This window comes from Oncorhynchus gorbuscha, linkage group LG02 (assembly GCF_021184085.1).
Source record: "Oncorhynchus gorbuscha isolate QuinsamMale2020 ecotype Even-year linkage group LG02, OgorEven_v1.0, whole genome shotgun sequence".
NCBI classification, from domain to species: domain Eukaryota; kingdom Metazoa; phylum Chordata; class Actinopteri; order Salmoniformes; family Salmonidae; genus Oncorhynchus; species Oncorhynchus gorbuscha.
Genome location: NC_060174.1, coordinates 12,173,269 through 12,187,923, shown reverse-complemented (window position 1 = coordinate 12,187,923; position 14,655 = coordinate 12,173,269). Strand labels below are relative to the sequence as shown.

Here is a 14,655-nt window from a genome sequence, read left to right as displayed (position 1 = left end):
CGATGTTCTGTGATCAGAGGCTATAGGACGACCACTCGTTGCATTTAACGTTTCGTCAGCAACAGTCTGTTTAGTCTTTCACACTTCTACAAGACTGTGGTAACAAAAGGTAGTCTGTGCGAGGTAAAGCGTCGCCTTCTCTCAGCTCACTGGTCACCATAGCAACACCCACCCGTAGCATGCTCTCCAGCAGGTATATTTCACTGGTCATCCCCAAAGCAAATACCTCCTTTGGCCACCTTTCCTTCCAGTTCTCTGCTGCCAATGACTGGAACGAATTGCAAAAATCGCTCTAGTTGGAGACTTGTGTCTCCCTCACCAACGTTAAAGTCAGCTGTAGGAGCAGCTTATCGACCACTGCAGCTGTACATAGTCCATCTGTAAATAGCCTATCGAACCAACTACCTACCTCATCCTCATATTTTTTTTCTGTTCTTTTGCACACCAGTATTTCTACTTGCAAATACTCATCTGCACATATAGTGTTAATTAACTTGTGTTAATTGCTAAATTGTAATTACGTCGCCACTATTGGCCTATTTATTGCCTTACCTCCTTACTTCATTTGCACACACTGTATACAGATGTTTCTATTGTATTATTGACTGTACGTTTGTTTACTCCATGTGTAACTCTGTGTTGTTCTAGTCGCACTGCTTTGCTTTATCTTGGCCAGGTAGCAGTTGTATGTGAGAACTTGTTCTCAACTGGCCTACCTGGTTAAATAAAGTTAAAATAAATAAAAAACATTTTAAAAGACAAACGCCATTGACATAAAACAGAAACAACTTCTTGGAAAATTACATTTTTATTAACATCAATTTTATTTTCACTTTTTTAAACAAACAAATTTGTAATAAATAAAGCACATCTGATGGGGTATACCATGCAAACATTACATTCTATAACATCAAAGAGAACTGTAGGTGTTGAACCAACCGATGGATATCTTGTTACAAGAGCATCACACTCTGACATTCATCCCATAAGCAATAACGGATTCATGATTGGTATTAACTTTACATGTACACCATCTACGGTATTAACCCATATACACATATGAAGGACCGGGGTTAAGTATACCAGTCACCATTTCATTCCACTCTTTAGAGCCGGGAACAAAGAGTGGGGGGGGTGAAATAGGAGACGGAAAGTATAGAAGATAGAGGGCTTGAGAGAGGATCAAAAATAAATAAAACATGGATAGATGGAGTAGAGCAGAGAGAGAAAAAGGTCCCTCAGGAGAGACCAGCAAGTCAGACAGTGTGACCTAGAGGCAGAGGAGCATGAAGAAGCAGAACAAGTGAAAGGAATGAATGTACCAAGAACCCAAAGATGCCTGTGCAGCTCAAACCACGTTTGAATACAACTAGCATCTTTCCCCCAACGTGATTGGACAATGTGGTTCCATCCACTGCAGGTTGAACTAGATTCTAGTCCAACACTGGATCTTCACCCAGAACAAAGATAGTAGGGGCCGTTTCGTCCAACAGTGAAATGAAATGCCATAATATAAACCCTTGTGATGATGAGGTGCACACACAGTAGGGCAGAGAGAGTGGTACATAGTGGGGCATTGCGCGCTGCCTATCAATAGCAGACATAACTCTCAAATTAACTCTGCTTGCCTGAAATAAGAAATCCAATCTATATTATATTATCTTTGTTACAACTAGTGTGGAATATTCTATCCACTGTTCATATATTCTAGTTTTAGGAGGATGGAGGTTGACTGTTGTGCAAGTGAGGGTTAGTAGCTGAGGCCTGTACCTGTACGGTTCGTGACGCACGTGTAGAGCTGGCTTAAAGCTAGCCGCTGGGATAACTGAAATGAATTCACATTAAGTCCTAAGTGGAATGAGTGCTAACAATAGGCAGGAGAATGGCTTCAACCCAACAGGCGTTAATTCAACCCCTTGTTTACAGCTAGTCAATCTACAGAGAGGAGGGTGGTTCCCATCACCCTTCACACACACCACGTCTGACTCACCTGGTCACCAGCAGACATTCTGGGTGTGTCCCAAATGGCATCCTATTCCCTCCACAGTGCACTACTTTTGACCAGTGCAATTTGGGACAACTTCTGACAGGTGCTCAAGCCGATTAAAGACATTCCCAAACAAAGGAAGTTGGCACTGAGAGAGAAAACCTTCACAACCGCCTCATTTATTAGAAACGAGGGAGCAATGAGAGAGAGAGGAAGACGACATGAGGTCGATCCGTCAGTCAGTCACGAGGTGTGTAACTTCAATTTTGTCCACCCCCTTCGCTCTTAGTTTTCTCTGCAAAAAATGCAGAGCAAAAAAGCCCGGAGACAGTAGTTGGATTCCTGTGTGAAGAGGACATGTCTGGTGTACTCATCATGGGCCTATAAAGCATGGTGCCCACTCTGAGCAGAGGAAGTGCTATCTGCTCAGCAACACTGATAACCTGATCCTCCTCAGTGTTAAGGGCTCCATCCGATAAACTCCACTTGCAGAAAAAAAAACTAGGAGCAACAGTTGGGCGTCACTGGGGGGGGTTCAGTCATTTACAGAGGGAGGAATTAGTCTTCTTTGATCAGTACAATGCTTCTGTGATCCATTGGTTTCTGCCGAGGAGAAATGGTGAGATGAATTACTGTATATCTATATCTATATCACACACACACTCAAAAGTTTGGAGTGACTTAGAAATGTCCTTGTTTTTGAAAGAAAATCAATTTTTTTGTCCATTAAAATACCATCAAATTGTTCAGAAATACAGTGTAGACATTGTTAATGTTGTAAATTACCATTGTAGCTGGAAACAGCTGAAACGGTAGTGTATTTGTATTTGTATGTGTATTTATGTATTCAAATCAAATTCTAATTATATTTGTCGGATGTGCCGAATACAACAGGTGTACACAGTGAAATGCTTACACATATATATTTATATTAGAGACATTTCTGTACAACACTGCTCACTAATAGTCTATGTACTGCAGCATGTGAGATGCTTGAAGGCAGATACCTGGTGCTCTACTTCTCCTCGTGAAGAGCTTCTATGAAGGCTTCAAGTTTCTCCTGAATCTCACGGACCTTCTCTGCAGAGGAGGAAAGAGAGGATGGGGGTTAGTTGAGTCTTTGCAAAACAAAAACAGTAGATATGGAGAGCATCCAAGATGCCTCAATTGATACAGTTCAACCCAGGAAACCACTGTTGTCATGCAAGTTGGTTGAGTTGGCTAAACAGGCCTATTCTATTGTGTTTCCACCTGCGAGACCCAAGACTACTTGACGTTTCTCAGACTCTACGTCCTCCTGTTGTGACCGTGGCCTTCCAACTACAACTGCACACAAGAAATATATACACAAGAAATATATACACAAGAAATATATACACAAGAAATATCCTGTGGCATACTTTCTTAGAACGAGTGTGAAACCAATGACCTGACATTCTGTATGTATTCACTAGCAGAATAACAGACGTGTCACAGGCCATTGTTCTGCCACCTCTTGTGTCAGCTAATCAGCAGACAGTCCCCACTGACAATCGTCAAACCTAAATCAAACTCCCACTTAAGTGAAATATTCTATTGAAGAGGGGAGTTGTTGACCATACCTCACACACCCACACCACATGAAAGACCCCCCCCCCCCCAAAAAAAAACCATGACATGTCCCTCCAGGCATATGTCTAACTAATGGATGGGAGATACCATAACATTATTCCACATGAAAGGGAAAACACACTGAAGAAAAGTTGAGTCACCGCGTCCCACCGTTTGGGTCCTTTTGTCCGAGATGGTGTTCTGAGGAGAAATCCGTCCGTACAACATGTACTGCCACACGATGGCCTGCAGTTACAAAGAGTCTTTAAAAATCGCTGAATAAACAAATGGCAAGAGTAAGTCTTAGCAAATTAGAAAAAGAGGCCTATAGGGGACTAGCAGTGCCAGCTGCCCCGTCTCTCCGTCTCACTCTATTCCAGTAGACTAATCCAACTGGAGCTGCCCCAAGCACAAACAAAAAACTCTGAGGAGAGATATTATCAGAAGAGAATCTTCAAATGCTTTTGACAACAAAACAAAAAACTTAAGACACAAAAGGTCTGAAAGCTTCAAAACCAGAAGACTCCTTGATTTCTACGGCTCGATAAATCATAGCGGTTTAGCAGACCAACAGTGTTTTAAAAAGGAGTAGGTCACAGTTTGACGTTAGATGGTTCTTCACCCTGAAAGTAGTCTATGGGCCAAGGGGAACTGTAATCCATGGTTCAGTTCTTTAAAAAACAGCCACTTCAGCTAATCTTAGCCACCACAAGCTAACAGTCAATGGAAGTCAGAGGCATGTGAGCATGTTAACAAAAAACATTATGAGGAATCATCTAACACATCAAGCTGTAAAAAAGTGTAGTGCTCCTTTAAGTGTCCATTTCAACACGACGGTGGGAGCTGCATTTAGAGGGTAACCTTATCCTAAAGAGAGGGTCTGGTGCAAGACCCTTTGGTGGGGGGCACGGGTGTAGATGTATCCCTTTCTGAAAGATGAAAGTCACACGGCAGTCTAAGTACACACACACCTCAGAGTCCTGAAATATGACACTAAAAGTGCTGAGAAATCACTATGACCAACACACACATCTAAGCCATGAAAAACAGCAGAAGAGTGGTAGAAAAACACCTTTCCCCTCCTCCCTCTCTCGACACACACACACACAAATAAATTCCCCCAGTCTTTGATACTTTAACACAGAGGCACATGGGGTGATTCCAACGCGTACTGGTGGCATTAGGGCTGGGAAAGAGGGCACGGTGACACGGTTCCACCCAGTCTTTGATACTTTAACACAGAGGCACATGGGGTGATTCCAACGCGTACTGGTGGCATTAGGGCTTGGAAAGAGGGCACGGTGACACCATCACGGCAGGTGCGTTGGGGCTGAAACCTAACCCGGCTGGAGTCCCACTCTAGAACTCTCTACCCAACCACAGGGCGCAAAACAAGTTAAGGAGCACACATACCGGGGGAAGTAGAGTGGGTCGGGCACCGAACGCAAAACATAACTCAAATTGAGTCAATAGCAACATCTATCTGTCCCAGACCCATGAAGGAGGGAGGGACATCTCTGTCATATCAAAACAAGCCAAGGGAAAACCCCTGGCTCGCCTTCAAAGCTCAGCGGAGCCTAGATGTGCCATTTATAGAAGAGCTACTGTGTACAGTTCCTTTCTTTTTTTATAATATGAACCTTTATTTTAACAGTCTTTTCAAAATCAGCCCTGCATACAAACAGCAACACAATAAAATACTCAATCACAAAACAAACCCAATCTTCACTTAGAGGATTGCCCACTAAATGTTATAAATTCTCTAAAGGGCAACAGGTATTCAAGCCTGAGCTTCCACCGCAACACATTTCACATCTATGGAGCATAACAACCTTGGAACCTCTAGCACTACACAATGTTGTGCTCTTGTACCGTACGCTGTTGTTGTGACCTTGACCAGTGTTGTGCTCTTGTACCGTACGCTGTTGTTGTGACCTTGACCAGTGTTGTGCTCTTGTACCGTACGCTGTTGTTGTGACCTTGACCAGTGTTGTGCTCTTGTACCGTACGCTGTTGTTGTGACCTTGACCAGTGTTGTCAGATACATAGGAAGTCTCTGCAGGAGTGCTTTGTAAATAAACCAAAGAGAACGCTGCTCTCTTCTTAGATACAGAGGCCCAACCCACTTTTTGATAATACAATACACAATGGTGAGTTCTAAAACCATCACCAGTAATGAATCCAAGGGCATAATGGAAAACAGCATCTAGTGGTTAAAGTGTAGATGCTGCTACATGCATTATGATAATATCCCTGGAATCTAAAACAGACATAAGTGGCCTGGACGACTTCCTTTTATTAGCAAAACAACAGTTTATCTTGATCTTCAATTTCCTTACCACCTCAGAAACGTGCGTTTTAAACCCCAATATATCATCTAGCCACATACCAAGATATTTAGAAGAGGGAACTCATTCAATGTGTTCCGTTCAGGCAAGTAATTTAAAAGGTCAAATATGTCTAAGTTATGGGACCTATAGCATGTATTTTGTTTTGTTTGCATTAAGAACTAACTAAAGATCCAAGTGTGACTTCTGCAACGCATGGAAATCACATTGCAAATGTGAAAAGGCTTGGTTCACAAATGGTGCAACAGAGTACAACACTGTTTGATCAGCATAAACATATATATATATATTTTTTTAATAACAGTATTTCCAATGTTATTTATATACAGTGTAAACAATAGTGGCCCCTGAATCGAACCCTCGGGTATCCCTTTATGCACATCAAGGAATTCAGATTTGACCCCCCTCTGTCACAATAGAGTTATATTACAGAGATAGTTCCGAAACCACATACAGGCATCAGTGCTCAGGCCTACTGAGGACAACTTACTCAATGAAACAGAATGATCAAATGGTGTCAAAAGCCTTTGACAAGTCAACAAAACGAGGCAGCACAATTCATTTAGGTATCTAAAGCATTGACAATATAATTTACAACTATTGTGGTTACAGTAACAGTACTGCGCCCTGGTCTAAACCCTGATTGATGTATAGTGGCTTGCAAAAGTATTTATCCCCTTGACATTTTTCCTATTTTGTTGCCTTAAAACCTGGAATTAAAATAGATTTTTGGGGGATTTGTATCATTTGATTTACACAACATGCCTACCACTTTGAAGATGCAAAATCGTTTTAATCGTGAAACAAGAAATAAGACAAAAAAACTAACAAACGTGCAAAACTATTCATCCCCCCCAAAGTCAATATCTTGTAGAGCCACCTTTTGTGGCAATTACAGCTGCAAGTCTCTTGGGGTATGTCTCTATAAGCTTGGCACATCTAGATACTGGGATCTTTGCCCATTCAAGGCAAAACTGCTCCAGCTCCTTTAAGTCGGATGGGTTCCGCTGGTGTACAACAATCTAAGTCATAGAACAGATTCTCAATTGGGTTGAGGTCTGGGCTTTGACTAGGCCATCCCAAGACATTTAAATGTTAACCCTTAAACCACTTGAGGGTTGCTTTAGCAGTATGCTTAAGGTCATTGTCATGCTGGAAGGTGAACCTCTGTCCCAGTATCAAATCTCTGGAAGACAGAAACTGGTTTCCCTCAAGAATTTCCCTGTATTTAGTGGCATCCATCATTCCTTCAATTCTGAACAGTTTGCAAGTCTCTGCTGATGAAAAACATCCCACAGAACGATGCTGCCACCACGTGTCACTGTGGGGATGGTGTTCCCAGGGTGATGAGAGGTGTTGGGTTTGCGCCAGACATACAGTTGAAGTCGGAAGTTTACATGCACTTAGGTTGGAGTCATTAAAACTTTTTAAATTTATTTTTAAACTTGCTTTTCATTCACTCCACAAATTTATTGTTAAACTATAGTTTTGGCAAGTCGGATAGGACATCTACTTTGTGCATGACACAAGTAATTTTTCCAACAATTGTTTACAGACAGATTATTTCACTGTATCACAATTCCAGTGGGTCAGAGGTTTACATACACACAAAGTTGACTATGCCTTTAAACAGCTTGAAAAAATGCCATAAAATGATGTCATGGCATTAGAAGCTTCTGATAGACTAATTGACATCATTCGAATCAATTGGAGGTGTACCTGTGGATGTATTTCAAGGCCTCCCTTCAAACTCAGTGCCTCTGTTGCAGAAAATAATATCCTCAACTACCATTTTCCAAATCATTCCACAAATTCCCCCTATCAGCATTAAGTCCAAACTCCTAGAGAGTAGGCCTAGCAGTTATTTCAAAGCCAGCTGAAATAAAAAAAATGGTGGTTAAATTGCTCGATGTGGACCACTTACTGCATCATGTCAACCACGGAGGAGACGACACACGAACGAACCTTAACTGAAGTACATTTTACAGTTCACATCTCTCCATTTAGATCAGAATTTGATAGGCAAAATGTTACGCCATTCATTTAAAGCCATTCATTTATAACAGCGTTAAAATTATGCCCCTGTCATCATGAAGGGAAAAGCGAAGGGATGCACAAAAACAAAAATCTAATATTCTGGTTAGTGATGGTGCGAAACAGATTGTTTTCTCCTCTGCCATCTGTTTGTCCCACAAGGCGACAAGGGACATAAACAGCTTTTCTTTCAGGACGCGCGGAAACGCAACACACAAAGTGGACAGAGTCGCTGTTCGCTACCTGTTGCCTCAGAGGGATCGAAAAACTCCATTTAGGCTCCTGTTTACCTAAGAGATGAGCCCCAAGACACTGCCATTCAGCTGCCCCCCCTTTTATCTGGTCATGAATATTCCCATAATCCTTTGAAATCCCTTATTTCAGGTCCCTCTTTCGGCTGATCTCCACAGGAAATGATAGGTCTCTTTCACTCCCACTCATCTGCGCCGTAAGACTGTAAAGCCTTCAGTGGACAGAGCAGGAACTGCAGAAGGGACTGAGGGAAAAGCTTTTAATTGACCTGTAATTAGACTGTGAAACAGTGTGGCCGTGATGGAACAACCGCTCCATACAGATGGAAAGAGAGTAGAAAGAAGGTGAGAGAGGGTCGTATAGCACGCTGTGAGAGAGGGTCGTAGGGCAGGCTGTGAGAGAGGGTCGTATAGCACGCTGTGAGAGAGGGCCGTAGGGCACGCTGTGAGAGAGGGTCGTAGGGCACGCTGTGAGAGAGGGTCGTAGGGCACGCTGTGAGAGAGGGTCGTAGGGCACGCTGTGAGAGAGGGTCGTAGGGCACGCTGTGAGAGAGGGTCGTATGGCACGCTGTGAGAGAGGGTCGTATAGCACGCTGTGAGAGAGGGTCGTATAGCACGCTGTGAGAGAGGGTCGTAGGGCACGCTGTGAGAGAGGGTCGTATAGCACGCTGTGAGAGAGGGTCGTATAGCACGCTGTGAGAGAGGGTCGTATAGCACACTGTGAGAGAGGGTCGTAGGGCACGCTGTGAGAGAGGGTCGTAGGGCACGCTGTGAGAGAGGGTCGTAGGGCACGCTGTGAGAGAGGGTCGTAGGGCACGCTGTGAGAGAGGGTCGTATAGCACGCTGTGAGAGAGGGTCGTATAGCACGCTGTGAGAGAGGGTCGTATAGCACGCTGTGAGAGAGGGTCGTAGGGCACGCTGTGAGAGAGGGTCGTAGGGCACGCTGTGAGAGAGGGTCGTATAGCACGCTGTGAGGGAGAGACCTTAATCTCTTTAAATATTGAGGATACTCCTCTCCTCTCTGGAGTTTGATGTGAAAGGAGAGAGGCAACCGTTAGAAATGGGAGACTGTTTTATAAAGTGTCAACGGAAGAGTTTCAGTGGCAACATTTGGTGCCAAGACAGAGTTTCAGTGGCTGACATTTGGTGCCAAGACAGAGTTTCAGTGGCTGACATTTGGTGCCAAGACAGAGTTTCAGTGGCTGACATTTGGTGCCAAGACAGAGTTTCAGTGGCTGACATTTGGTGCCAAGACAGAGTTTCAGTGGCTGACATTTGGTGCCAAGACAGAGTTTCAGTGGCTGACATTTGGTGCCAAGACAGAGTTTCAGTGGCTGACATTTGGTGCCAAGACAGAGTTTCAGTGGCTGACATTTGGTGCCAAGACAGCGTTTCAGTGGCTAACATTTGGTGCCAAGACAAACAGCAGTTTTTTCTGTATGGTGCTCCAGTCCATCAGCCAACTCTGAAGACAGGACTGAGTTCAGCGCCTGGTCAGGACGAGGCTCCCGTACCAAACTGTCATGATTCAGAAACACATTTTTACATTCAACTTCTGTCACCAGCAAGGTTACAGTCGAGACGGGATCCTTGTACGTCTGCATGATCCTGTCCCAACTGAAAAGCCATCTTTAAAGTAAAAAAACATAAGAGGACGCATGGCCTTGTCACTGGATTTGTCTCTGAATCCGTATGTTAACATGCTATAAAAAGGCAGGGACGCGGGAGGCGGATGTAGAAACTGAGGATCTTGTGGGCAAAACGCCCATCAGTGGCAAAGCCATGAATCACAGCTGGCTCTGGGGGTCTTATCTAGAAACCAGATGCATGAGGAGAACAGAACCAAGAAGTCGAGCCCTGGGACTGCACAGGTTCAACCTGGGGTCACATGGGCCAGACTAAACAAAAAAGCAGAGTGGGGAAAACAACACGTGAAAGCGTCAGATGTTGTGTAGTCTCCTGGGTAGTTACGCCAGGTGTTGTGTAGTCCCCTGGGTGGTTACGCCAGGTGTTGTGTAGTCCCCTGGGTAGTTACGCCAGGTGTTGTGTAGTCTCCTGGGTAGTTACGCCAGGTGTTGTGTAGTCCCCTGGGTAGTTACGCCAGGTGTTGTGTAGTCCCCTGGGTAGTTACGCCAGGTGTTGTGTAGTCCCCTGGGTAGTTACGCCAGGTGTTGTGTAGTCCCCTGGGTAGTTACGCCAGGTGTTGTGTAGTCCCCTGGGTAGTTACGCCAGGTGTTGTGTAGTCCCCTGGGTAGTTACGCCAGGTGTTGTGTAGTCCCCTGGGTAGTTACGCCAGGTGTTGTGTAGTCCCCTGGGTAGTTACGCCAGGTGTTGTGTAGTCTCCTGGGCAGGATGTGTTGTGTAGTCTCCTGGGCCTAACCAGAGAGAGGAGAGGAGTAGGTCTAACCAGAGAGAGGAGAGGAGTAGGTCTAAACAGAGAGAGGAGTAGGGCTAACCAGAGAGAGGAGAGGAGTAGGCCTAACGAGAGAGAGGAGAGGAGTAGGCCTAACGAGAGAGAGGAGAGGAGTAGGCCTAACGAGAGAGAGGAGAGGAGTAGGCCTAACCAGAGAGAGGAGAGGAGTAGGCCTAACCAGAGAGAGGAGAGGAGTAGGCCTAACGAGAGAGAGGAGAGGAGTAGGCCTAACGAGAGAGAGGAGAGGAGTAGGCCTAACGAGAGAGAGGAGAGGAGTAGGCCTAACAAGAGAGAGGAGAGGAGTAGGGCTAACCAGAGAGAGGAGAGGAGTAGGGCTAACCAGAGAGAGGAGAGGAGTAGGCCTAACCAGAGAGAGGAGAGGAGTAGGCCTAACCAGAGAGAGGAGAGGAGTAGGCCTAACCAGAGAGAGGAGAGGAGTAGGGCTATCCAGAGAGAGGAGAGGAGTAGGCCTAACGAGAGAGAGGAGAGGAGTAGGCCTAACGAGAGAGAGGAGAGGAGTAGGCCTAACGAGAGAGAGGAGAGGAGTAGGGCTAACCAGAGAGAGGAGAGGAGTAGGGCTAACCAGAGAGAGGAGAGGAGTAGGCCTAACCAGAGAGAGGAGAGGAGTAGGCCTAACCAGAGAGAGGAGAGGAGTAGGCCTAACCAGAGAGGAGAGGAGTAGGGCTAACCAGAGAGGAGAGGAGTAGGGCTAACCAGAGAGCAGAGGAGTAGGCCTAACCAGAGAGAGGAGAGGAGTAGGCCTAACCAGAGAGAGGAGAGGAGTAGGCCTAACCAGAGAGAGGAGAGGAGTAGGCCTAACCAGAGAGAGGAGAGGAGTAGGCCTAACCAGAGAGAGGAGAGGAGTAGGCCTAACGAGAGAGAGGAGAGGAGTAGGCCTAACGAGAGAGAGGAGAGGAGTAGGCCTAACCAGAGAGAGGAGAGGAGTAGGGCTAACCAGAGAGGAGAGGAGTAGGGCTAACCAGAGAGAGGAGAGGAGTAGGGCTAACCAGAGAGAGGAGAGGAGTAGGGCTAACCAGAGAGAGACTTACGAAAAATGAGCCAATACAACATTTTGTTTTGGGGGGGGGGGGGACTTCACTGACAAGTAATGTCGTCTTTATACAGTTAAAGCTGTGCAAGATACTCAGGTTGTAAATTCAGAAAATGTCTATGTAAATTGTGAGTTGATTTGGGGGGGGGGTTGTAGTAAGTCATGGTAAACCTCAGAGAGCCAGTTAAGTATCCTAGTCATTCAATCCTATGGGTAACGTCGGCCTCGGGATGACAGAGTGTTTAAAATATAGTCGCTGTCAAAATCCCTCAGAGCCACAGGTGTGTGGACTTTCCACTAATGAACTCAGGGTGTGCACGCCGCAGTCACGCACATAGGCAGGCAGGCAGGCAAACACACACACACACAGGCAAACACACAGGCAGGCAAACACACACACAGGCAAACACACAGGCAGGCAAACACACAGGCAGGCAAACACACAGGCAGGCAAACACACAGGCAGGCAAACACACAGGCAGGCAAACACACAGGCAGGCAAACACACACACACACAGGCAAACACACAGGCAGAAAAACAGACAGATATGCAAACATACAGGGACAGACATAGACAGGCATGCAAACATACAGGGACAGACATAGACAGGCATGCAAACATACAGGGACAGACATAGACAGGCATGCAAACACACAGGGACAGACATAGACAGGCATGCAAACATACAGGGACAGACATAGACAGGCATGCAAACACACAGGGACAGACATAGATAGTCATGCAAACACACAGGGACAGACATAGACAGTCATGCAAACATACAGGGACAGACATAGACAGGCATGCAAACACACAGGGACAGACATAGACAGGCATGCAAACACACAGGGACAGACATAGACAGGCATGCAAACATACAGGGACAGACATAGACAGGCATGCAAACATACAGGGACAGACATAGACAGGCATGCAAACATACAGGGACAGACATAGACAGACTGAACTGAATCACCTGTGATGTCAATTCCAAATTAAACCAGGGTCCCACTCTGGTAAAGCCACACCTGTCTCAGTCTCCATGTCTTCTATCAGACAAGGATGAATCTGGCGGTCCGACTCGGGACATACCCTAAAGCCTGCATGTCACTACATCCCATTAGGCACAGCGCTGATCCCAAACAACCTCACAAACCACAGAGATTGCACGGCCGATGCCGACCGACACATCATTCTCTGCACATCAGCCCCCCAGAAGAACACCCAACACTTAAACACCCTCAGGTAAATACGGGCCTCTAGCTGGTGCTGAGCCCACACACACATCCCATTGTGCAGGAGCAGCAAACCACAAACTAAAATTCCCTCATGACATGATAGAGTTTGAATGTATGTTTCACTCTATCTGAAAACTGACATGTGCCTTTATCTAGGACAGCGGGAGACGGGGGAAAGTCTGGATGAAATATCTAATACACAATTAGAAGACCAGCCAACTTTAACCATTCAGCAATAAACATGACAAATCATCTACATATTAGCTAAGAGTTGCCCTGGCAACCCACCTACTGGGAAACAGCATCTGTTCAAAAGCTGAACCTGACCGGAGAAACAGAAGAGACCAAGAGAGAGCTCTTAAAACAGCCCTGCTCTATTTTCACAATGTAAAGGAGGAAGTGTATGGTTTTCCTAAAACCTCGTCCAGGTTATCTGAGCGATGGACAGCTAGCAGGAGCCTCGTGTGTGAACAGTAATGGTACACCAGTGTTAGCTTCTCTACGCTGGCTTCGTGTTAAGGCTTGGGCTGATTTCAAGGTTTTACTGCTAACCTACAACGCATTACATGGACTTGCTCCTACCTATCTCTCTGATTTGGTCCTGACATACATACCTACACGTAGGCTACGGTCACAAGACGCAGGCCTCCTTATTGTCCCAAGAATTTCTTAGCAAACAGCTGGAGGCAGGACTTTCTCCTATAGAGCTCCATTTTTATGGAATGGTCTGCCTACCCATGTGAGAGACGCAGACTCGGTCTCCACCTTTAAGTCTTTATTGAAGACTCAGTAATTGAGTGTAGTCTGGCCCAGGGGTGTGAAGGTGAACGGAAAGGCACTGGAGCAACGAACCGCCCTTGCTGTCTCTGCCTGGCCGGTTCCCCTCTCTCCACTGGGATTCTCTGCCTCTAACCCTATTACAGGGGCTGAGTCACTGGATTACTGGTGCTCTTACATGCCGTCCCTAGGAGGGGTGCGTCACTTGAGTGGGTTGAGGTTTGGCGCCACCCTCGGGTTCGTGCCGTGGGGGGAGATCTTTGTGGGCTATACTTAGCCTTGTCTCAGGGTTGTAGGTTGGTGGTTGAAGATATCCCTCTAGTGGTGTGGGGACTGTGCTTTGGCAGTGGGTGGGGTTATATTCTGCCTGTTTGGCCCTGTCTGGGGGTATAGTCAGATGGGGCCACAGTGTCTCCCGACAACTGTCTCAGCCTCCAGTCATTAATAGTTTGTGTCGGAGGGGGGGGGGGGGGCTGTTATATCTGGAGTATTTCTCCTGTCTTTTGTGTGTTCCTCCTCCCTCCCCTCAGGACTAACTGGCCTGATGACTCTTTGCTGTCCCCAGTCTACCTGGTCGTGCTTCTGCTCCAGTTTCAACTGTTCGGCCTGCGGCTATGGAACCCTGGCCTGTTCACCGGATGTGCTACCATGTCCCGGACCTGCTGTTTTCGACTCTCTCTCTACCGCACCTGCTGTCTCTAACTCAATGGTTGGCTATGAAAAGCCAACTGGCATTTACTCCTGAGGTGCTGACCTGTGGCACCCTCAACAACCACTGTGATTATAATTATTTGACCCTGTTGGTCATATATGAACATTTGAACATCTTGGCCATGTTCTGTTATAATCTCCACCAGGCACAGACAGAAGAGGACTGGCCACCCCTCTCTAGGTTTCTTCCTAGGTTACTGCCTTTCTAGGGTGTTTTTCCTAGCCACCGTGCTCCTACCTGTGCATTGCTTTCA

The 14,655-nt window shown here is 46.0% G+C and overlaps 1 protein-coding gene across 2 annotated transcripts in view; it reads right to left on the bottom strand.

The window, feature by feature from the left end:
* Positions 1 to 792: 792 nt before the first annotated feature.
* LOC123997185 (dynamin-like 120 kDa protein, mitochondrial) overlaps positions 793 to 14,655 on the bottom strand; it is an 82,378-nt gene continuing 68,515 nt past the window's right edge. For both annotated transcript variants that reach the window (XM_046301321.1, XM_046301331.1), the window contains 2 exons: positions 2,995 to 3,067; positions 793 to 2,590 (listed from right to left, as the gene is read on the bottom strand). In XM_046301321.1, the coding sequence (XP_046157277.1) occupies positions 3,003 to 3,067 (65 nt within the window). In that variant the 3' untranslated portion in view covers positions 793 to 2,590; positions 2,995 to 3,002. The remainder of the gene's footprint in view (positions 2,591 to 2,994; positions 3,068 to 14,655) is intronic.